The following is a 23,275-nucleotide window of genomic DNA, read 5'->3' as shown; positions in this document are numbered from 1 at the left end:
CAAGAGCCCACATTTTATTTTTATAGTAGGAACATCAAAGAGTTTCAGTGTGACAGACTTCTTGAGGAAAACACTATGATGATGGGAAAAACTAGTTGTTGGGGGCTTGGAATGTTGCACCCACCTCATCTCTACCTCTAGGGGGCTGCATTTGAATTTAGAACTGTCCAAGCCAAGGCAGTGTGTTGGCATAATCTGAGCAGTCTGGACTGGTGGAATTTTACCAAGAGTTCCCAGAAGAGCAACCCCCCTGCCTTGTGTTCGCTCAAACCAACCCATAATTTATACTTGGCCTCCAACACTAATAAATAACTTCTGGGGCCAAAAAGATGCATCAATAGATGTTACATAGGAATATGTAAAGACATTTTTCCAGAATATATCATTACCAGCCAAAAGAGTTTCCATTTGCATAGTGAAAACTTCACATTTATAAATTTCCTACCAAGAAACACTTTATAATTTGTTCTAACTGAACTGTATACAAAAAGTTGTTTTCAGGCCACATCATTCAGACTTCTTGACACCACTTTAATACACATTTTACCTTTTTTGAATTTTCATAACCAAGAATAAAAAATATTTAAAATATTTTGTAGAACTATCACTGTAAACATACACAAAGGTTTTAAAGACCAAAGTGAACTTGAAGAAAATATACTGGATTACAACTGTTCTTTTTAAAGGGAATATTTATATTCTTCTATTTTCCTTTCACCTGATGTTTCTTTTATACCACACATACACACATGTAGGATTAAATAGACTGGTATTAAAAATTAAATAATTATAAGTCTTGATTATCTAATTTTGAATGTAGTCTACATAACACTGATTATAACACAAAGATTCTCTCAGTTTAAATTTTAAAAAATGTTCTGACACATCCACATTTTAGACTACATCTAAAAAATATCTAGGTACTACCAAATATAACTACCCTGTTCCCTTTAAATTTCTGTAGTTCACAGTCTCTTTATGATGTCATTGCTGAACATTACCAGTGTGAACTTATAATGCTGAAGTCCTGGCAACATACAGGCAGGGGAAATGTCTCTTCCAAGGTTGTAAGTCCTTTATTAAATATTTTTTAAGATTTTTAAGGACAAAAATGTTCAATTATATTATATATTTATGTATTTAAAGAAAATAACATTTATTTCATAGTCATAACTTACAGATTAAAATTTTAACTTTAAACAGAGATAAGAAATTTCCATAATATATTTGGGGTTTGACTTCGATATTTCATAAGTTCAAACTCTTTCACAAAATAGTTGTATAACCTTGATCATCTTATATCATCAAGCCACAGTTTCTAAGAACAAAATCTTGTTTTAGGAAGAATGGGAGAAAATAAGTATATTAAATATATTAAACTTTAAATATAAAGTAGGATACAATGTAGTAATATTCTATTATGCCTAAAACATTGGTATACTTAATGATATGCATAAGAAAATTGGACAATACTATGGTTCTAATAAAAAGACTGAATATCATATCTAATTAAAGAACACTATAGTGACTTTGTATTTTAAAGGAGTTATTCTGGGGCTATTCTTCCTGTTGAATTAACAACAGTATTTAGGTAGCCTTTAATAGTATGTCTTTCATTATTCTTTTTATTTTCACAGTCAAACTTCTCTTAAAGAATATTGTGGAAATTAATAAAAATAAGGGTAACATACATCATATTCACTTGGAGATAACAACTAATATCAATTATATTAAGGTTAACCATGTGAGAGTGCTGATATTTAGCCAATTCACATACAAAAGTGGAAAATTTCTATTTCACAACCTAATATTAAAATCTTATAACAATAAGAAAAAAATAGAATTAAAGTGGTGTAAAACAGTTTGGGCACACAAACAGCCAATTTGTGGACAAAGAAGTGTCAATTTTTACAGTACCAAAAATAAAAAGAAAGTTTACAACATCTTTGACCCAGAAACTAAAATTCTGAAAATTATTTTCCATTTTTTTATGGAATTAAAGGGATTTTTTCCTTTTAAAATGTAACACCCCTTTAATGTTTGAATTTTTCAATGAGTATATATATATATATATATATATATATATTTGGTTGTAGATGAACACAATACTTCTACTTCATGTATTTAATATGTGGGGCTGAAGGTAGAACCTAGTGCCTCACAGATACTAAGCAAAGCACTCTACTGAACTGCAACTCCATCCTCAATAATTATATACTTTTAGAAAAAGAAAAATCAATATAGTTTGCAAAAGAAAAATAATGATATTATCTATTAATTAAAATTGAACTCCCTGGAGTAAGATTCTCAAACAGTTATTTTATAAAAACATTTCTTTTTTTATGCTGCCTATATCTGATTTTCCCTCTTGCATAATGAAGGTCCCAATACTATTTCACTATTGGATATTACTCTTTGGAAATCACTGTCATTAGTAAAACCATCTCTGTCCTCTTCTGAATCCTATCTGAATGATAAGTCCACCTTCTTACTCAAACTGTAAACTGGCTTTCTTTCAAATGCAATGTTTTCCGAGACTGGTTGATTTTTCTTCCCATATACCCTTCTGCTACTGGACTTAATAGGTGTCTGCTTTTTTTCCCAATGCCACTTCCAGGTCATGTTCCTTCTCTACTTCCAAAAACAGTCATCTTCAAATCATGTCATTAGATCACATAACCTGCTACTTTTTCCTGTTATAATCATCACCTGACTTCAAGGTCATTTTCCATTTCACCATGATATTCTGTTCGTTCCCCTATCATTCTTTTCAAAAGTATCCTTGTCCCAATTTCTGATGACTTTACTATGTGGATGATCATTCTCATACCTACCATTTCAATTCTTTGATCTTCGATGATCTTACAACTGAATATACTTGTCTACATGCATCTTTATCCTGTTTTGTTCCTTCTTTTCTGTTAAAGAAGATGTCTTCTTTTTCATGATACTTAAGTGTTATGCCTATACCTGGGAATATTAATTTCCTAGGACTGTCATAACAAGCTACCATAAACTGGTTGACTTGAAATATCATAAATTGATTATTTCATAGTTGTAAAGATGAGAAGTTCAAAAGCAAGGGTCATCAGGATTGATTGCTTCTGGAATCTCTAGAGGACAATCAAAGTCCCTATTTCAAAATAAAGTCACATTCACAGATGTTAGAATTTGGATATATATTTTTCACAGGGACAATTTAATTCACAACACTGGTAATGGAATATTTTTCATTATGTAATGAAATAATATAACCATTATAATTGACTATTTTTCTTCTATAACATTTTTTCTTAACTTTCTATGGTATTGTTTATATCATCATATCCCCCCAAATGTAGTATTTCATTAAGGAAAAACTTCATCCCACAGCCTTTCACACCTGTCATTCCTTTTTATGTCACCTTTATATAGCAAAAGTCTTTGAAATAATTACTCATATTAATTTCTAATCTTCCCTTTCTCCCATTAACAATTACTTTTAAGCTATATTTTAATTGAAGAATTTAATACATTCATACAATAGAGGGTTCCAAAAGAACAAAAAGGATTGTCCCAGATCCTCAGACCCCTCTGTAAGGATACTAGTTTTTTTCCTTAAATCCGTTGCAGAATTTTGTCTTTACCATTCCATGGAAATTAAGTTCTCCAATAGTGCTCACTATATATAATATAAGAATATAATAGTAATATTTAGGTGCAGTTACTTCCTTTGATGAAATATTCTCTACTTGGTTATTGTGTCATCACACTTTCTTAATTTTTCTTCTACCATACTAGCTATTCCTTCTCAGCCTCTACTCTTGGTCTAATATTTAAATGTTAGAAAGCCCACACAGGTTTAGATATCTTCTTCTTCCTATGTATGTCCATTATAAATTATTATTCCCACAATATTGGCTTTATAAGCCTACTATATGCAGATGAATTCCAAATTAGATCTTTGTCCCAGACCTTTCCTTTAATTTCCAGATTCATGCATGCAGTGGCTTTACTGACATCATCTCTTTGATGTCTAATAGAAATCTCAACCTTAATGTACAAAATAAATGTCTTACATCATATCCTTTTAAACCTGAAATTGGCACCACTATCCACTAAATTCCTCAAGAAGAAACATTCACAGCATCTTCATTTCTTTTACGTGTTATTATAAGATTATTTTGTTACCTTGTATATTAGTTTTTTTATTGTTTGTAATTAATAACAATAAATTCAGTGGGTTAAAAATGAGAGAAATTTACTTTATTCTAGTTATACAGCATAAAATTCAAAAATGACCCATTGAAAACTAAAAGAAATGTTTTGGCTAGCTGATTCCTTCTGGAAGCATCAGAGAAGGATTAATTCATTATCTCTTACAGTTTCTGGTGGCTTTCGGAATTTATTGGTTTTGGGACTTCATCATTCCAATCTCTTTTCTATTATTACATTGCCTCCTCCCTTTCTGCACTCAACCCCCGCTTTGCCTCCTCCTTTAAGTAATCATTGTGATTACATTTAATATAAACCTGATTTTTCCAGGATCAATTTCGCAGTTGAATATCCTAATCAAACCTGAAATTTTTTTTCCATCTTGCAGCAAAATTAGTCATAGTAAACAGAACTATGAAGCTAGAAAACAAGTTTTCTGCTCCCGAAATTCAGTGGTTTGACAGAGATAAAGTAATACTAGACATTCTCTTTCCACAAGGAAGAAAATGGAAGAAAGAAAAGACACTGACCCTAAGTGATTTCTTTTTATTTCTGGCTATAATTTTTATTGGTGCTTTACAATTATACATAATACTAAGATTCATTATGTAAAATTCATACCTGCATATAATTTTATAATTTTCTAGTACCATCCCTTTCCCTCTCCTATTGTCTCCAATTGCTTGATCTACTCTGCTCATTTTCCTTCTTTTATTATTATTATTTTAATTAGTACATAATTATATATATATATATATATATATATACAGGATTTTTGTGGTATGTTCATACATGAACATAGCACAATTTGATAAACTTTGTTCCCCAATACTTTCACATGCCTTCCCTGCCTCCTTCCCTGTCAACCCCCTTTTTTTATTCTATTGGTCTCTCTTCTATATACATGAGTTCCACTTTTTTATTCTTTCCCCACAACAATTTCTGAGACAAATGGGTCAACAAACATTATGTTCAAATGCCTGTGATTAATCTACTGTGGCTTGAGGTTCCATAACCTGGTCCTTCAGCTCTTCTATCAGAGTTATTTATATTTTTTCATAAAGGATAGTCCATATTTGGAGCTGAGTAGCTTTTTCAGCCTGTTTCCTGTATATATATTTTTGTTGTTATTGTTGTTGTTTGTTTTTTTGTGTTTTTCTCTTAATGGCCTTCTTTTATTCTTGCAGTATCAGTCCTTACAGTACAAACTAGCAGTGTTTCTGCTGGTACGATATTCTGAAATACTCGTGGATCATTTTGTGCGTCATAAGAATTCATATCATTAGAAAAATGGTTCTTACACAGATCTCATCTCTGTTCATGGCTTTTGAAAAAACTGTTAACAAAATCCTTGAGTCATATACCTAATCCTCTCAATGTCAGCAAAAAATTATCTAGCCACATTGTACCTTCTTTCAAAAGGACACTTAACTAAGAGTGAATCTTTTAAGATTAGCATCTTTTGAAATTTAGGTAAGTTGAAAATTTTCCAAATACTCAAATATTGATTCCCTTTTGTGTAATAGTTCTTCCTAAGATTTTTTCTTTTCTTTCACAGTTTACTTTTAGCAGTAATAAGATACCATATCACACCTTCAATGCTTTGCATGAAAATATCCTCAGTTAAATATTCCAAATTTACAACTTGCATATTTTGCTTTTATATAACAAGGACCCCATTACTCCAGTCTCTCAAAATATTTTCACTTACTCTTTAATCTTCACTGGAAGTGTGTTTAATGTTCATATTTCTACCAATATTCCTTTTTATGACTATTTAGGTATGCTATAAGATAATATAGGCTTTATCTACTATGTTCTTCATGAGCAAGCCTTCATCGGCATAGCTTTAAAATCATTAGTTCACCAACAGTCTATTTATGACAATTTAAGTATTCTCTAGGATGATATAGGCTTTCCTCTACTATATCCCTCACTTCCTCCAAATTTTTTAGCAGAACTTAAAATCTACATTTTTCTACTAACAGTAGATCCGAGTCATTATAGTATTTTTCTGTCACACTCCTCAAGTTTCTTCTCATCTCTTCCCACTGCCAAATTCCGTAGCTGCATTTTTAGGAATTTGTTAGAGCAGCACATGCTACTAGTACCATGATTTCTATTATTTTTCTATTATTAATGAGGGAAAGTGCCACAAACTTGGCAGCTTAAAAAACACGATCTAATTTTATAAACAGTACAGTTTTGTAGTTCTGGAGATCATGAATCTGAAATTGGTTTCACTGGGCTAAAATCAAAGTGTCATCAGTGCTTGTTTTTTCTAGATGTTCTGAAAAGAGAATCCATATCTCATACATTTTTAAATGTTGGTGACGACCCATATGCTTTGGCTTGCTCCCCCTTTCTCCTTCCAAGTACATCAATACAATCTCTGCTCTTATATCATTTTATCTTCTACTCCAATTGTCTTTTACCTCTTATAGTAATTCTGGTGATTTCATTTTATGCCTACTTGAACAATCGAGAATAATCTCCCAATCTCCACATTCTTAACTTGATCTCATAATGCAAAGTCCTTTTTGCCACGTAAGAAAATGATTAGGTTTCAGGGATTAAGATATGGATATTGTGGGGGTGTTCATTATTCATTATTTGAGTGTTCATTATTTATTGGATGAATGAGAAAACTAATGAAATCTGTATCATAATTCTTATTTGAATTTTGGAGGTTAACTCATTCAATTAACAAGGAATATAATCACAAGTATAATAAATAAATGAAACATAGGTAAAACAAAAAAAAAGCTAGGATGAGAAGAAAATTGAAATTGTGTTAACAAATAGAGGATTTATAGTAGGGGATGATAAACAGAGAAGGAATGAAGGATTTTGAGGGGAACAAAATTTCCCTCCAGAACAAATCAAGAAATTAGAATTATCAATCATATTAAATAATACATCTGAACAATCATTTTTAAAACCAAAACTTTATAAAAGCACAATGAAAATATTACATATAATTACTATTGTCATAAATTTACCAGTTTTATCTAGAGTCTTGTTATTTTGTTCAAAGAAGAAACATATCTTTTCTTCATTTCATTTTTTGAATTTCCATTACTAAAGGGAACAGTGATACAATACATAATTGGAAAACAGAAGCCCAAATTATCATTCTAGTCCATTATGATTATAGATTTTATGTTCAGTTTAATAAATATTTGTCTACTCTTTTATTATTAAGATATTCTCTATTATCTCCTAGAAACTTTGTTGTTTTACCTTCATCTGTAGTTCCACAATCCATTTGGAATTGATTTTGCTATATAAAGTGAGGTAGGGATCAAGAACTACATTTTTCCTTGCAGATATCCAATTAACTGAAAACATTTATTGAAAACACAATCTCATCCTAGAACACAACAATTTATGGAAAAATTGTGTGATTGTGTCTATGTAAGTTTTTTTTATAACTTATTCTTTTACATTGGTTAATTCTCTTTGTTTCATTATTGTCTTTAATTACTGTCGTTTTTAAATAATTTGATGCATTAATTTTATATTTTTCATATATGTTATTTTCTTCAAAATTTTCTTATTTATTAATCTTTCATTTTCATATAAAATGTAAAAAAATATTGGTAACTTATCAAAAAGTGTCAAAAATTTGGGGAGATTACATTGGTCTTCCAATCTCTGAGGACTATGTATACCTCCATTTATTTATATTTCCTTCAATTTATGTTAATATTGTTTTCTACTTTACAGTGTCAAGGAATCGGGCCTATATTACTTAAACTTACTCCTAAATATTTTAGTATTTTAATGTAATTATATAATAGTATTTTAAAATATATGCTAATTGTTTTGACCCTAGAACACTGAAATATGATTGATTTTCAAATTATATTTTTATATGTACTAAATTTACTTATAATTCCAGTAGTTTATCTATAGATATTTAAATTTTCCCTTTAACAGTCATGCTGTCTATAAATGATGAGTTTTCATCTCAGGAAGCTGAGGCACAAGGATCACAAGTTCAAAGCTACCCTCAGCAAAAGCAAGGTGCTAAGCAACTCAGTGAGACCCTGTCTCTAAATAAAATACAAAATAGGGCTGGGGATGTGGGTTAGTGTTGAGTACCTCTGACTTCAATTCCCAGTACCCAGGAAAAAAATAATGAGTTTTATTTCTTCCTTTATTTTTTACACATTTATTTTCTCTTGCCTTATATTTTTCTTCTTGTCACACAATAAAATGTTATATTGAAGTGTTGTCTTGGTGGACATACTTTTCCTGTTCCCGAATTCAGGGGAAAAGTTAGAATCTTTCACCACTGCATATTATATATGTTATTCATTTTATGCAGATGCCCTTCATTAAATTAAGGAAGTTTATATCTATATTTTGTTCTCTATGACTTGTATTATTAATGAGTTTTAGAGTTTACCTAATGATTTTTTTGTACATATTAGGATGATCACTTAATTTTCTTTCCTTTATTCTAATTCTTAATGTGGCAAAATACAAATGTTAAAAAAGTTAAATAGTCTACAAATGGTTGTGATATAATGTACTTCCTATGTATCAAACTTATCAAAAATGTTTAAGGATTTGGGGGATTTTTGTATCTATATTTGTGAGATAAAGTTCAGCAAATTTACTTTTTACTAATGATCTAATAGGGTTTATGTAGAAAAATTATACTCTTAGGGGGAAAATGATGTGATAGAATTTCTTTCTATTCTTCGAAGTAGTTTGTAAATAGTTATTATTTCTTTCTTAGGTGTTTGGGAGAGTTGGTCAATGACAGTCAGAACTGGAGTACTCTGTGTCGGTTAGTTTTTTAGTTATTGAGTAAACATCTTTAGTGTATGAACAATAATTCAGATTTTCTGTTTCCCCTTATTTTAGTTTTTTAAAAATATTTTTTAGTTGCCAATGGATTTTTAAGTTTGTTCATTTATATGTGGTGCTGAGGATCAAACCCAGGGCCTCACACATATTAGGCAAGCGCTCTACCACTGAGCCACAACCCCAAACTCATATTTTAGTTTTTGTATATTCTTCTCTAAGTAGTTTGTCTACTACTACATATAAATTTTCAAAATAATTGGAATAAAATTTTTGTTTTAAATTTTATTTCTGCTTTTATCTTTATTTTATTTTCTTCCTGTATAGTTTGGCTTTAATTTGCTTTTCTATATTTAGTTCATTGAGATGGATACTTAGATCACAGATTTTCATCCTCTCCTTTTCTAATATGGGCATCTCAGTTTATAAGTTCTTCCATAAATAGATCTTTGCATTCCATAAGTATCCAAATATTATAGTTTTATTTGCTATATTTAAAATATTATTCAAAATATTTTAATTGATTTTTTATTTGATCTAATATCTTACAGATGACAACAGAATGCATTTTAATTCATAGTACACAAATGGAGCACAATTTTTCATTTATCTGGTTGTACACAAAGTAGAGTCATACCATTTATGTCTTCATACATGTACCTAGGATAATGATGTCCATCTCATTCTACCATCTTTCTTACCACCATGTCCCCTCCCTTCTGCTACCTCCCTTTGCCCTATTCAAAGTTCCTTCTTTCCTTCTATGCTCTCCCTCACCCCCATTATGGATCAACATCCACTTAGAAAACATTGGCCTTTGGTTTTTGGGGGATTGGCTTACTTCACTTAGCAAGATATTCTCCAACTCCATCCATTTACCTGCAAGTGCCATAATTTTATTCTCTTTTAATGCTGAGTACTATGTGTATATATATTCCACATTTTCTTTATACATTCATCTATCATAAATCAATAAATGTAATTCATCACATCAATAGACTTAAATATAAGAATCTTTGATCATTCAATTGATGTAGAAAAAGCATTCAACAAAATATAGCACCCCTTCATGTTCAAAACACTAGAAAAATTAGGGATAATGGGAACATATCTCAACATTATAAAAGCTATCTATGCTAAGCCCCAAGCCAACATCACTCAAAATGGAGAAAAATTGCAATTATTCCCTCTAAAAATTGGAACAATTTTTCATATCTCTATATTTTAAAAATAAAATCAATTAAATATTTTAAAAAATAAATATGGCAAACTAATTTTTAAAAATAAAATGTGCAGAACTCTTACTTCACAGATCGCTTTACTGAATGCATTGCTTAAATATAGCATATAGGCAATTTGTAACAGATTTTGTACTGTTATTTTTATTTATGTTGTAGTGTAATATTAAGATACTAAACTTATGTTTATATAGTAAAGCAGTAGTACTTTGTACCTAAGATAATGATGTCCATCTCATTCCAACATCTTTCTTTAGAAATTTCTCAGCAGCTCAATTAGAAACTATCACCATGAAGAAATAAATAAATAAAATTTTAAAAAAATAAATAAAAACTGGAACAAGACAGGGATTCCCTCTGTCACCACTTATATTTAACATAGTTCTTGAAACATTAGAGCAATTACACAGATGGAATTAAAGGGATACGGACAGAAAAGGAACTCAAACTATCACTATTTGCCACCAACGTGATTCTATACTTAGAGGATCATAAAAATTTCACCACAAAATTTCCACAACTAATAAATGAATTCAGCAAAGTAACAGAATATAAAATCAATACCCATAAATCAAAAGTATTTATGTACATCAGTAAGAAATCCTCTGAAATAGAAACTAGGAAAACTATACCATTTATGATAGCCTCAAAAAACATAAAATACTTGGGAATCAATGAAAGAGGTGAAAGACATCTACAATGAAAACTACAGAACACTAAAGAAAGAAAATAAAGAAGATCTTAGAAGATGGAAAGATCTTCCATGTTCTTGGATAGGCAGAATTGATATTGTCAAATATTTTTTAAAGTTTTATTGTGACTCATTCTTTAATATTACTGTAAAATCCATTTATATGCCTTAAGATGAATTGTTTTCATTTTGATGTTTTCAAAATTTACACTGTCTTCAAGTACTTGATTATATTATGTCTTAGTGAAGATCTCAGTATATTTAATGTATTTGAAATTACTTGGGCTTCAGGGACCTGGACATTCACTTCTCTCTTTGGACATGAGAAAATTTTTCTCAGTATTTCTTTCAATATGCTCCAGTCCCTTTATCTTTCTCTGCCATTCAGGAAAGGGAAAAATGTATGCATTAGTTTGCTTGACAGTGTCCCATAATTCTCATAGGCTTTTTCATTCTTATTCAGTTATTTTTTCTTTTTGCCTTTCTCCTAATTTTGCCAAGTAGTTTGTTATTTTTCTCTTTTCTAATTGATCATATCTGCTGTCAAATCTCTCTATGGAATTTTTTTTTTCAGTTTAGTCATTATATTCTTTAGCACCAAAATTTGTTTGGTTCTTCTTTATGGTTTCCATCTCTTTGTTGAACTCTTTTCATTTTCTTTGGGTATTGTTTTCCTGATTCCATCCAGTTTTCTGTCAGTATTTTTCTTGCAGCTCACACTGAGTTTCTTTAAGATGATTGTTTTGAATTCAGTTTTAAATAATTTCTAAATCTCCATTTCTTTGGGGGTGGGTTATTGGTATTTTACATTGTTCCTTTGATTATATCATATTTCCATGGTTGTTCATGATCCCCATGGCTTTGTATTTGTGTAGATGCATATTTTACTTTTTATAGACTGATTTTGGTAGGTAAAGCCTTCCACTCTTTAACCCATCAAGAAACTCTTGACAGGTCTTCTGACATAGTCCAGAGGTGGGTTTGTGACTAAAGTCCTTAGGCAGGCTTGGCTGGTGCCTGAGCTCTCTGAGATGGTCTGAAGTCTGGATCCACAGGGACTGAGTTAGCATGAATGACCATTGAGCCTGAGTTTTCAGAAGCTTGTCAGATCCCGTAATGTCTCTACAACTTGGGTTCTTGGAGATAACCCTAGAGCCTGAGTTCATAGAAACTGGCACTCACTGGGATAGTCCTGGAGCCTTAGTCTGTGGGACTGGGTTCCTGGGGGTTACCCTGTAGTCTGGGTCTGTAAAGAGGATTCTGGAGCCTCAATTTGCCTGGCCTGGACTGAATGCCAGGGTCTACTTAGGTGAGTCTGCAACAGACCTCTACCCTGAGTCTACTAGAGTCTTGGGCAAGCCTGGTACTGGGAAAGCCTATAGCTTGCATTCAGGGAAGCTAGTCTAAAACCTGAGTCTGTGGGAGTTCATTTGGGACAGTATGGCATTGGGCTCCATAGGTGGATCTCGACCTTAGGATTTTGCAAAAGCTGAAGTGTGGAATTTCAGGATCTGGCTTCTTCCCTGGGGCTTCAGAAACCTGCTTGGCTCTGGATTGGCTTTGAGTCTATGTCTTGGGGAACCAGTCTGGAGGCTGCTGGATGTACAGGTTCTACTCTGGAGCCTGGTGTCACAAGTACTGGCACAGTGCTAGTGTACATGTTTGCCAACCTAGGCCTATTGTGGATATAGAATTTTGGTTCAAGGATGCTGACTTGAAACTTGAGACTATGGCAGCTTGCCTGGCACTGGTATGACTCTGAATGCTGGGGTCATGTGGGCTGGCCTGGTAATAATATATCTTGCCCAGGTCTTCCAATGCTGGCTTTGCATTGGCTAGACTTAGAGCCTGTATTCATGGGGACATTTCTGAAGACTGGGTCTTCAGGTGCTTTCCTGGTTTTTGGAGGCACAGGGGCATAGCTGGAACTGGATCTATGAGAGTCAAACTGGAATCTGGAACTATAGGAGCCAACACAGGTGAGATTCATGTGAAAATCAATTCACTGAAGTGTAAGGATAAGATATTAGAGTGTCAATTTTTATATTTCACTTCATCTTTGAAACTTTTTACCTTGATTTATGATTAATAGTGCATGTAGTAGACAAAGAATTATATGTACAACATATTGAGTTGTCCTCAAAAAAATGGTGTATTGATAAAAATTTTTCCAAAAATAAAATTTAGAAAATAAAACTTCAGACTGTGAGAAGGAAGACAAAATCAATGCCAGTATAAAATCTTTCCTCCCCCAATAAAAGGGTAGAAATACAGACATCTTGGCAGATTTCTACACTGTTAAATTTTCAGGGATGCAGCTCATGATACCATCTATATACTGAATTGAATTAATGCATACTCATCAACGACTCTCCATACTGCTTTCCAGAGTGATTGCACCAATTTACAGTCCCACCAGCAATGTATGAGTGTACCTTTTTCCCCACATCCTCACCAACATTGACTGTTGCTTATATTCTTGATAATTGCTATTCTGACCAGAGTGAGATGAGATCCTAGAGTAGTTTTGATTTGCATTTCTCTAATTGCTAGACATGTGGAACATTATTTCATATATTTGTTAGCCGATTATATTTATTCATCTGTGAAGTGATGGTTCAGTTCTTTGCCCATTTATTGATTCATTTATTTGATTTTTTAGTGTTAATGTTTTGGGTTCTTTATGTATTCTGGAGATTAATGATCTATTGTAGGTGCATGTGCTAAGGATTTTCTCCCAATCTGTAGGCTCTCTCTTCACATTATTGATTTTTTTCCATTGCTGAGAAGAAGATTTTTAGTGGAGATTCATAGCATTTATCAGTTTTTAATTTTACTTCTTGCACTTTAGGGGTCTTGTTAAGGAAGTCAGATCCTAAGCCAACATGGTAATGATTTGGGCCTACTTTTTCTTCTGTTAGGCACAAGGTCTCTATTCTACTGCATAAGTTTTTGGTCCATTTTGAATTGAGTTTTGCACATGGTTTAAGATAGGGGTTCAATTTGATTTTGTTACATATAGATTTTTAATTTTCCCAGTACCATTTGTTGAATAGGTTATCTTTTCCTCAGTCAATGTTTTTGGCAGCTTTGTCTAGTATGAGATAACTGTATTTATGTGGGCTTGTCTTTATGTAGTCTATTCTGTATCATTGATCTAGGACCCAACTCATTCCACTCCTTGGTTTATACCCAAAGGAGTTAAAATCAGCATACTACAGTGACACAGCCATATCAATGTTTGTAGCAGCTCAACTCACAATAGTTAAACTATGGAACAAACATAGGTGCCTTTCAACAGAGTAATGAATGCAGAAATTGTGGTATATATACACAATTGAATATTACTCAGCTTTAAAGAAGAATAAAATTATGGAATTTGCAGGTAAGTGGATGGAGCTGCAGAATATCATACTATACAAAATGAGCCTATCCCAAAACATCAAAGGCCAAATGTTTTCTCTGATATGCAGATTTTAATTCACACTGGACAGGGGGCTAAGGAGAAGAGTTACTTTGGATTAGACAGAGGGAAGTGAAGTATGGAGATAGGAAGAATAGTAGAATGAATCAAACATTATTACCCTATATACATATATGACTACATGACCATGTGATTTTGCAATCATACACAACAAGAATGAAGAGTTATGCTGTATTTATTTGTGATGTATCAAAGTTCATTCTACTGTTTTGTATAACTAATTAGAACACACTAAATATTAAAATATATTTATGCTCATCAAGTTTCAGAATTGTTAGTGATATATTTTATATTATGTGTGACATATATGAACTCATGAAATAAAGTTACTAGTAAAAAAACACTAGTAGGTCATTGATTAATGTTTTTGAAAAGTACAAATTTCAGAAATCTAAAATGTTTTCATTTTCAACACTATTTAGAGAAGTGGTTCTTAACCAGATAGCAGTATCAAAACCAACTGTGAAATTTTTAAAAATACATACTTTATCAACCTAATCTAGAGATTGTAACCCAATCTAGGGATAGTTCTCTGATATTTTTTTAAATTTCCAAATTCTCTTTTTACATCTAGTTTACAACCACTAGCTTAGAAACTGTTTTACTCAGTGTCTTTTATAGATTTTTAAAGTTAATTGTTATTTAATGATACATAAGGACTGTGTTTTATGCTGGGTATTAGAGCTTTATTTTGGAAGTGAAAATAGTTTTGACTCAAATATAAATAGATTTCACTATTTTGATTTATTTTATTTTGTGTTTAAGAATTGATGATGAGAGATTGCATGGATTTACAAAGTGTAGTTATTGAATGATTATATTTATGGCTATTATTATTGATAATATAAATTCAATTAAAACATTTTTCTTTTTTTTTTGACAGACAAGACGTGAACATCAGAACATATGCTAATCCCATTCCAAGTAAGAACTTAGTCTTTGAAGTTCAATTATTTTTTACATTTTAAAATAATTTTAGCAAATAATGACTAGAATCTTCTGTTAAATATGACAAAGCAAAAACTTCATTGAACTTGTGATAAAACATAATGAATGCATGTTTGTGTTCTGACCTTAATATGGGTTTGTATTAGCTAACTTAAAATGAAAGACTTGTTTAGCTTTTCCTTCCTCCTCATAGTATAAAATCTGCTTACTTATTTAACTTCATCTTGTGTCCAAAAATCAAAATTACAAAACCCAAATTAAGAAGAACAAATATAGTTAGAGAAGTGAATGTAATTACTGAACATCCCATTTGTTGAAGAGCTGCAATTTTGGAAATTCTAATTAATATATTGAGCTGAAATAATCTATTATGCTACAATTTTTTCCAATGATTCTTCCCTCTGGAAATATAGAAAGAAAACTGTAACATTGTGATTAAGAATGTGAACTCAGGGGTCAACTTGTCTATATGTGAACCTTTACTATTTAATAGCTTTATGATTTGAGGGAAGAATTTAACTTCTATCAGTGCTTTATTTTTCTTCATTCATAAAAAATAGAGGTAATTGTCTTATACATTTCAAAGAGTTTTGTAATGAATAAGTGGGTTTACATATATTAAGCACTTGGAACATAGTTTGACAATATTAAACACTACATAAATGTTAACAATTGCAGTTATGTTATCACTACTACTACTACTTTCTCATATAGTAGCTCTTTAAATATATGAACAAAGTGATCACATCTCTCACTAGACTCTTCATCTCCAGGAGAACTATCCTGAGTTTTGAATACCATTGCTCTCTTGAAATAGCTTATGAGTAATTTGATTTTCCTAATTATTCTATTCTGGATGCCCTCAAGTGTATATACAACATTCTTTAAGAAGTTTTGTCATACTCACTACTTGGCCAATAGCCCTAAGTTCTATTTTTTGGGATAATATTGAAGTGACAGTGGTGCTAAAACAAGCATTCAAAATTAATCAATCAAACATCATACTGAATAATTTATGGTCAGCATTGCACTAATTATTGTGGGACCTATAGAAGGAATCATAATATTATCTGCAATCTAACCAAAATGGCATAAGGAAAACAAACCAAAACAAAGGAGATGGTGTAGGCATTTGGAATGAAACAGTTAATCTTTATCTGTTTTCCATTCCTACTATTTTATTTTACCAACATGATTTAGGTAAATATTTATGAAATTTTTAAATCCAGGAAATAAAATTATAAATGTTACATTAAGCAGAATTCAATATTAAACAGAGTAATTGATTTTTGTTTTCCCTGATTATTATACAAATAAATTACAAGTCTCGAGGAAAGAAGCTATATTTTGAGTTATCCTAATTATATATTGCTGAAGAATGTTTCAGTGTTGATGCAAGTCTTGCTATTAATTTCAAATTATTTATTGCTTTCTCTCATTTTAGTCAGTGAAACTAGTGGAAAATCATGGAATCAAGAACACTTTGCTTGGACATTTCCCAAACCATCCATGCCAAGTAGAAAAGAGAAATCAAGACCTTCAGAATTACAAATCACAGTTTCTGTGAGTAGGGAAAAAATTATTTTAAACTTAATCTGAATTGGTACAACCTATGTAAATAAGTCATATAAAAATAATCTAATACCTGGAAGCAGATTTTGAATTTATTTTTCTCTGTTGAACAGATTGCCTCAAACTTGTTTCAGATTAAACTCTTATTTGTACATGTTACTTTACATCAAAGTCATTACATAGCTAATGAATTAAGCAATCTTGAAGCCTAATGCTATATCTGGTGGCTACTGTCAGAAAATGTTCACCAGCTACACACAAAAATAACCTAAAATTTGAATATTATAGCAGAAGTGAAAAGGATTTTGCAGCTTCCTATATTCTTTGATTTGCAATTGAGGTTACGTGATACTAGAAGATTGAAGTTTACTATTCCTTCTATAAAAATCCTATTAATTAGCAAAGCATAAAACTAGTATGCATGGGACACCTATTTTGCTATCACAATATTTTTAAAGCATCTCCCAAAGTTACAGCTAATGCATTCATTCAAAGGCCATTAATTATACTGGTAGTGATCTAAGAAGCATACTTCTCTTCGTGTTTCTCTTTTAATATCATATGAACATTTGATTGTTGGTGTCTCTACTGGAATATTCAAAGAGTATAATAAGTAAATATAAAATCAGTTTTGTGGCAACTTATTAAAACCACATTTGACAAATCTTTGAATATGAGTTGAAAACCAATTATATTACTGCTACTCAAGTTTATGTAGATCAAATGAAATGTTTGTTTCATTTTTTTGTCCTCATTTTCAACAATACTCCACAGTCATGATCTCAGGTTTTCATTTTGACCAGAGACTTGAAAAGCAGAAATAGAAAGTTTGTTCTGAATAATATACCTATCACAAGAATATCCCTGATAAATTTCAAAGTGATCAGTTTTTCCTGGCTAACTGGGGGTGGGGTGGGGAAAGGCATGCAACATGTCAGAGATAATGTTCCAAAAGGACCACACTTTTGATTGTCAGGACAGATCATAGATGTCATAGATCACTAAGAACCTGCTCCAATCCTAATATGAATCATTAAGAGTATCCTAATATTTCCCTTAAAGTCATCTAATTTTCAAAGCAGAATTATGACACACATACACACACACAACACAACCTTGAAATAGAAAAAATATTATATTCAATTTTGAATAGATTATTAATGAAAAGATAAACTATTTCAATGTGGCAATATGAAAATATAGAACATTCACAAATTCTCATTATTCTAACTTATCTTTTCAGAGGCAAGACCAAAGAAAACTAGAGGAAGGTCAGAAGCCAGCTCATATATGGATAAGGCATTCTTTTAGAAAAATTTTTCAAAGGCCATCCATTTACCTAGCTATCGGGATACAGGCTCCATTCAGACATCATTATAATCCCAAAACCCGTGATATAAGGGCAGAAATTAAAACGTCAAAAGATGTTAAAAATAGAACAATTTTAGAGAATTATTCCAGGAAAAAACCAGGCCCATATGTAGCAAATTCAGAATCCAAGAAAATAGTAAAACATGATAAGCCTAAAAGAATAAGTAAAGGAGATAAAACACCATCAAAAACATCATTTGAAAGTGAAATATTTAAGAAATCAAAATCAAAATCAGAAAAAAATCCAGAATTCAAATATTCTAAGTTAGGCTCTAAAACATATTCAAATAAATATATGAAAAATACAATGAATTCCAAGAAGAGAGATACTGAATCCACATACTCAAGAAACAATCCAAAGAAAGACTGTAAGGTGATCTTAAAGAAGAATTCTGATGGCAAATCAGAGACTTGCTCAATGAATATTTCAAATGTAGATTTAATTATGTATTTGGAGGAGATTGATACTAAATCCATGGATGTCGATACATGGTCAAAGAATTACTCACAGAACAATTCAAAGAAAGATGCAAAGAAGGAAAAAAAGGAGGGGAAAAAGAAGGGTGGAAAAAAAGGCTCTGATGCAGAATCTGAAGACTCAAAAGATGCAAAGAAGAAGGATAAGAAAGGTGGAAAGAAGGATAAGAAAAAGGATTCAAAGAAGGACACAGAGTCCACTGATGCTGAATCTGAAGAGTCAAAAGATGCAAAGAAAGATGATAAGAAGGATAAGAAATCAAAGAAAGGTGACAAGAAGAAGGATTCAAAGAAGGACACAGAGTCCACTGATGCTGAATCTGAAGAGTCAAAAGATACAAAGAAAGATGATAAGAAGGATAAGAAATCAAAGAAAGGTGACAAGAAGAAGGATTCAAAAAAAGATGCAGCCTCTACTGAGGAGTCTGAATCTGAAGGGGATACCAAAAAAGGTAAAAAGAAGGGCAAGAAAGATGCCAAAAAGAAGAAGGATGCAGGATCTACTGATGCTGATTCTGAGTCTGAAGGCGATACCAAAAAAGGTAAAAAGAAGGGCAAGAAAGATGCCAAAAAGAAGAAGGGTGAAGAGACTACTGAAAGTGAGACTGATGCAGAGGCAATAGATGGTAAGAAAGGTTCAAAGAAAGAGTCCAAGGATGCAAAGAAGGAAATAGAGTCTACTACAGATGACTCTGATAAATCACTAAGTAAACAGGATTCTAAAAAGATAACTGAGGACTCAGATGCCACTTCCACAGATTCGAGGAAGGCACCAACAGACCTGAAGAGAGGTGGATCCAGAATGTCATCCAAAAAGACTACTTTCCAAGAAAAAGAGAAGCAAACAATTGCAGGTAGAGTTCCTCCAACAAGAGAAAGACCACCACTCCCTCCTTGTGAGCCTTTTTTACCATCACCTAAAGTGAAACGTGTCTGTCAGTGCAAGATGCCTCCTCCACCTCCAAAACAAAGATATGCTCCTTTGGTATGTTTACTCCTGTTTTATTTTTCAGGGAAACATAGATTTTTAAGACTTTTAAAAGTTTGAATTTACATATTTTCTAAATAATAGCTCTCTTTTAATTGTAATATTGTACAAATTTGGTCTCAGAGGCAGGAGAGATTATAAGTACTGTGAAATGTCTTAAAAGAGTAGCAAAACAAATGTTAACATTTTAGAGAGTAAGAATTATTTGGACTATAGCACAGGGAAGTGGATCTTAGTTTAAGAAAACAAATTAATTTTAAGTAAGGTCATTTAACAAAAATGATTAACTGCTCTATACTTAGCTAAATAAAAATTGAAAACTGACTAAAACTTCTACATTGGCAGATTTAATTGATATATGAAGTCATTTCCTGGGAAGTTGCTGAATATAGTAAAAGCTCAATTAAGTAATATCTACTCATAGCAGTTCATAATACCTCAAAATTCAGATGTGCAAAAATTGTTATTTAATCTGAGTCTGGACTAAACATTTTTTGTGAGTTATCATCTTTACTGATACCAGAAAATGAATATTAACTGTCCACGGTCTCCTTTGATTTCTAACAGTCACTTTCAGGTTAACTCCATTTCTTTGGAGGTAAATACCATGTATATTTAGTTTCTATTTTTTCTCATTCAACAGATTATGTCCTACTTCTCCATTCCTCAAATAGTCTTTTTTAATGTTTATTTTTTTAGTTGTAGTTGGACACAGTACCTTTATTTCACTTATTTATTTTTATGTTGTGCTGAAGATCGAACCCAGGGTCTCACATGTGCAAGGCAAGTACTCTATCACTGAGCCACAATCCCAGCCCCTCAAATAGTCTTATTTTAGGGGAACTATTTAAAAATGTATCACTTTGGAAGGATGGTTTCTGTTTCCACATGCCTCACTTTCTGGTTCTCTTTAGTTTTTGGTTGAGGTTTAACTCATATGTATGGTTTCTGAACATCAATGTGTTTCTTTGCTCTCACAATATTTATTGCCTATTCTCAGTGTAGTGGGACTAATACTCTCTGTCATGCAAAATACAGATCCTCTGTAGTTATGGTGAGGTCTTAATCTTAAGCTTCTCATTTTCCTTTATTGCCTCTTCCTACCACTCTACCTTTCTTTCCTCTTCTTTCTACTCTCTGTTCTCCTCCTCTTCTTTGACTCTTTCAAGGGGCTTCAGTTTCTATTCTACTCGGTAGGCAATTTATTTTACCCTATATTCCAAGTTTCTATTTTTGGTTTATAATAAGACTATGCACAGACTTCCACTTGCATTCCATATATTAATAATAGTTTACAAATTAGAAACTTTTTTTATATTTCTCACAAGACCTACTTCTGAAGCCCATCTTTCTCCCAGTATTTTCATAAAGCCTGCTTTGCAACTCAAACGTGATTAACGACCCCTTGTTTTACATGATATCTTTTCTCTGAACCTTATGGACTGAGTCAATGGATGGGTAGCCACCAGGTCAACAAAACTTACAAGGAATTAAAATACACTGGAGAATAATTTTAAGGTAATTGTGAAAAAATTACCCTCAAATATCTACATTTATTACAAAAAGCAGTTTTGATAAAAATAAGTAAATTATAAGAAAAATTATAGCCAATGATTACATTTAATTAAGAAAATAAGAAATAATACCTATTCTCCTTAATAAAATTCCTTTACATATTCCCAGTCCAGGTAGGCTTTTCCACCTTTCTCATTCTACTGAAACTGCTCTTCTAAAGGTTACCAAATACCATTTTTGTGGCCACATACACTGCTTTCTCCTCTCTCTCCATGTTATTCTGCCATCAAAAAACTTTTAAACTAACCATTCTTTCCTTCTAGAAACACTTTCTATACTTAATATTTGTTACACTGTGCTCTCCTATTTTCATTTCTGTTTGGTGGTAGCTTATAATCACCTTCATTCTATCTTCTGCTTCACCATTAAATATTGTAAAGACACAAGTCTTGCTCTTGACCTTTAATATATGCCATCCACATTGCTGAATTAACCCAATCCAGTGGCTTTAAGTGCCATCTATGTACTGATGACTCTAAATTTAACATCTTTAGCCTTGCTTTTCCCATTGAGATCTAAATTCTTACTCCAAGTGCCTGCATGAAATCTCCACTATATTATCTACTAGGCGCCTCAACACAATACGTCTCAACAATCTTTCTTTTACTTTTATTTATTTATTTATTTGTTTGTTTGTTTTGGTATTGGGAATTGAGCCCAGGGGATTTGTACATCCCCAGCCCATTTTATTTTACATATAGCTTTTGAGATAGGGATTTACTAATTTCTAAGAGGCTGGCCTCAAATTTGCAAAACTGTCTCAGCTTCCTGAGCATCAGGGATTACAGGTCTGCACCATCATGCCCAGCAGTAGATAAAGTTTTATTTGCACAGAGTATGGAACTCAGGGGTACTTTACCACTAAGCTACATTCCAAGGCCTACCTCTTTTTTGAGGTAGGGTCTGGCTAAGTTGTCAAGGCTCACCTTGAACTTGTGATTTTTCTACCTCAGCCACCCAAGTAATTGAAATTCAGGAGTGTGCCACTAAGCGTAGCAACTCAATGACACTCTTAACCTCTCCTAAAATCTGTTCCTACTCTAGCCTCTGTCTTATCAAATGGTACCACTATCCAACTATTTGAGATTTTAAATCCCGAATACAATATGAATTTCTCTTTTCTTCACCCCTAACTTGTAATCAATTAGTAAGATATAGCTACCTTATAGCCTGAAGCAGCACAGTTTTCTTCATCTCCCAAACTACCACTTTAATGACCCAAATCATCAACATTGTCTTTCCAGAACACTATGAAAGTTTCCAACTAGTGTACCACTATAATTCTTAAAAGATTTTGGTGGATTCCCATTGCAATCAGGATAGAGTCAAATTCCTTACTCTTGTTTTCAGTCCCTACACTATCCAGCTGCTACCCTTTTTTTCACCCTTAAATTGTATCACTTTTTGCTTTTTATTTACCTGTCTAGCTGAATTAGCATTCTTTTTCTTTCTCATACATATCAAAGCCATTTACTCACCAAGTCTTTGATTTATATTGTTCTCTCTGAATAGAAAACTTTGAGGGGCTAATCTTTCTCATTACTTAGTTTTTCAGCTTAAATATGGTCTTTAGAGAAGCCTTCCTTAATTACCCCTCTTACCCACTGTCCATTAGATCTTTAAATCCTGAATCCTACATTATTTCTCTTTACTGAATTTATCTTTATTTTAAAATTAATTGATGATTAATATTTTTTAAAAATATCTTTATTTACTTATTTTTATATGGTGCTGAGGATCAAACCCAGGGCCTTGCACATGCTAGGCAAGCGCTCTACCACTAAGCCACAACCCTAGCCCAATATTTTTAAAAGTATAATCATTGTTAGAATTCAAGTTCCCTGCAGGAAGTAATTTTTTTCTTTATTGCTATATGCACAATTTCAACAGCAGAACCTGAGCTATATTTATTGTGTGGA

At 32.1% G+C, this 23,275-nt stretch overlaps 1 protein-coding gene across 1 annotated transcript in view; it reads left to right on the top strand.

The window, feature by feature from the left end:
- The window catches only part of Cylc1 (cylicin 1), a 109,380-nt gene that overhangs the window by 5,382 nt on the left and 80,723 nt on the right, over positions 1–23,275 (top strand). Inside the window, exons 2-6 of the mRNA XM_078033931.1 lie at positions 5,382–5,453; positions 12,477–12,595; positions 15,309–15,349; positions 16,818–16,936; positions 18,189–19,778. Of these exons, the coding sequence (XP_077890057.1) occupies positions 5,382–5,453; positions 12,477–12,595; positions 15,309–15,349; positions 16,818–16,936; positions 18,189–19,778 (1,941 nt within the window). The remainder of the gene's footprint in view (positions 1–5,381; positions 5,454–12,476; positions 12,596–15,308; positions 15,350–16,817; positions 16,937–18,188; positions 19,779–23,275) is intronic.

The sequence above is a fragment of the Ictidomys tridecemlineatus genome, chromosome X, assembly GCF_052094955.1.
Source record: "Ictidomys tridecemlineatus isolate mIctTri1 chromosome X, mIctTri1.hap1, whole genome shotgun sequence".
In the NCBI taxonomy this organism is placed as follows: domain Eukaryota; kingdom Metazoa; phylum Chordata; class Mammalia; order Rodentia; family Sciuridae; genus Ictidomys; species Ictidomys tridecemlineatus.
Note: the sequence above shows the minus strand (reverse complement) of the source record. Positions and strands in the feature narration are given on the sequence as shown.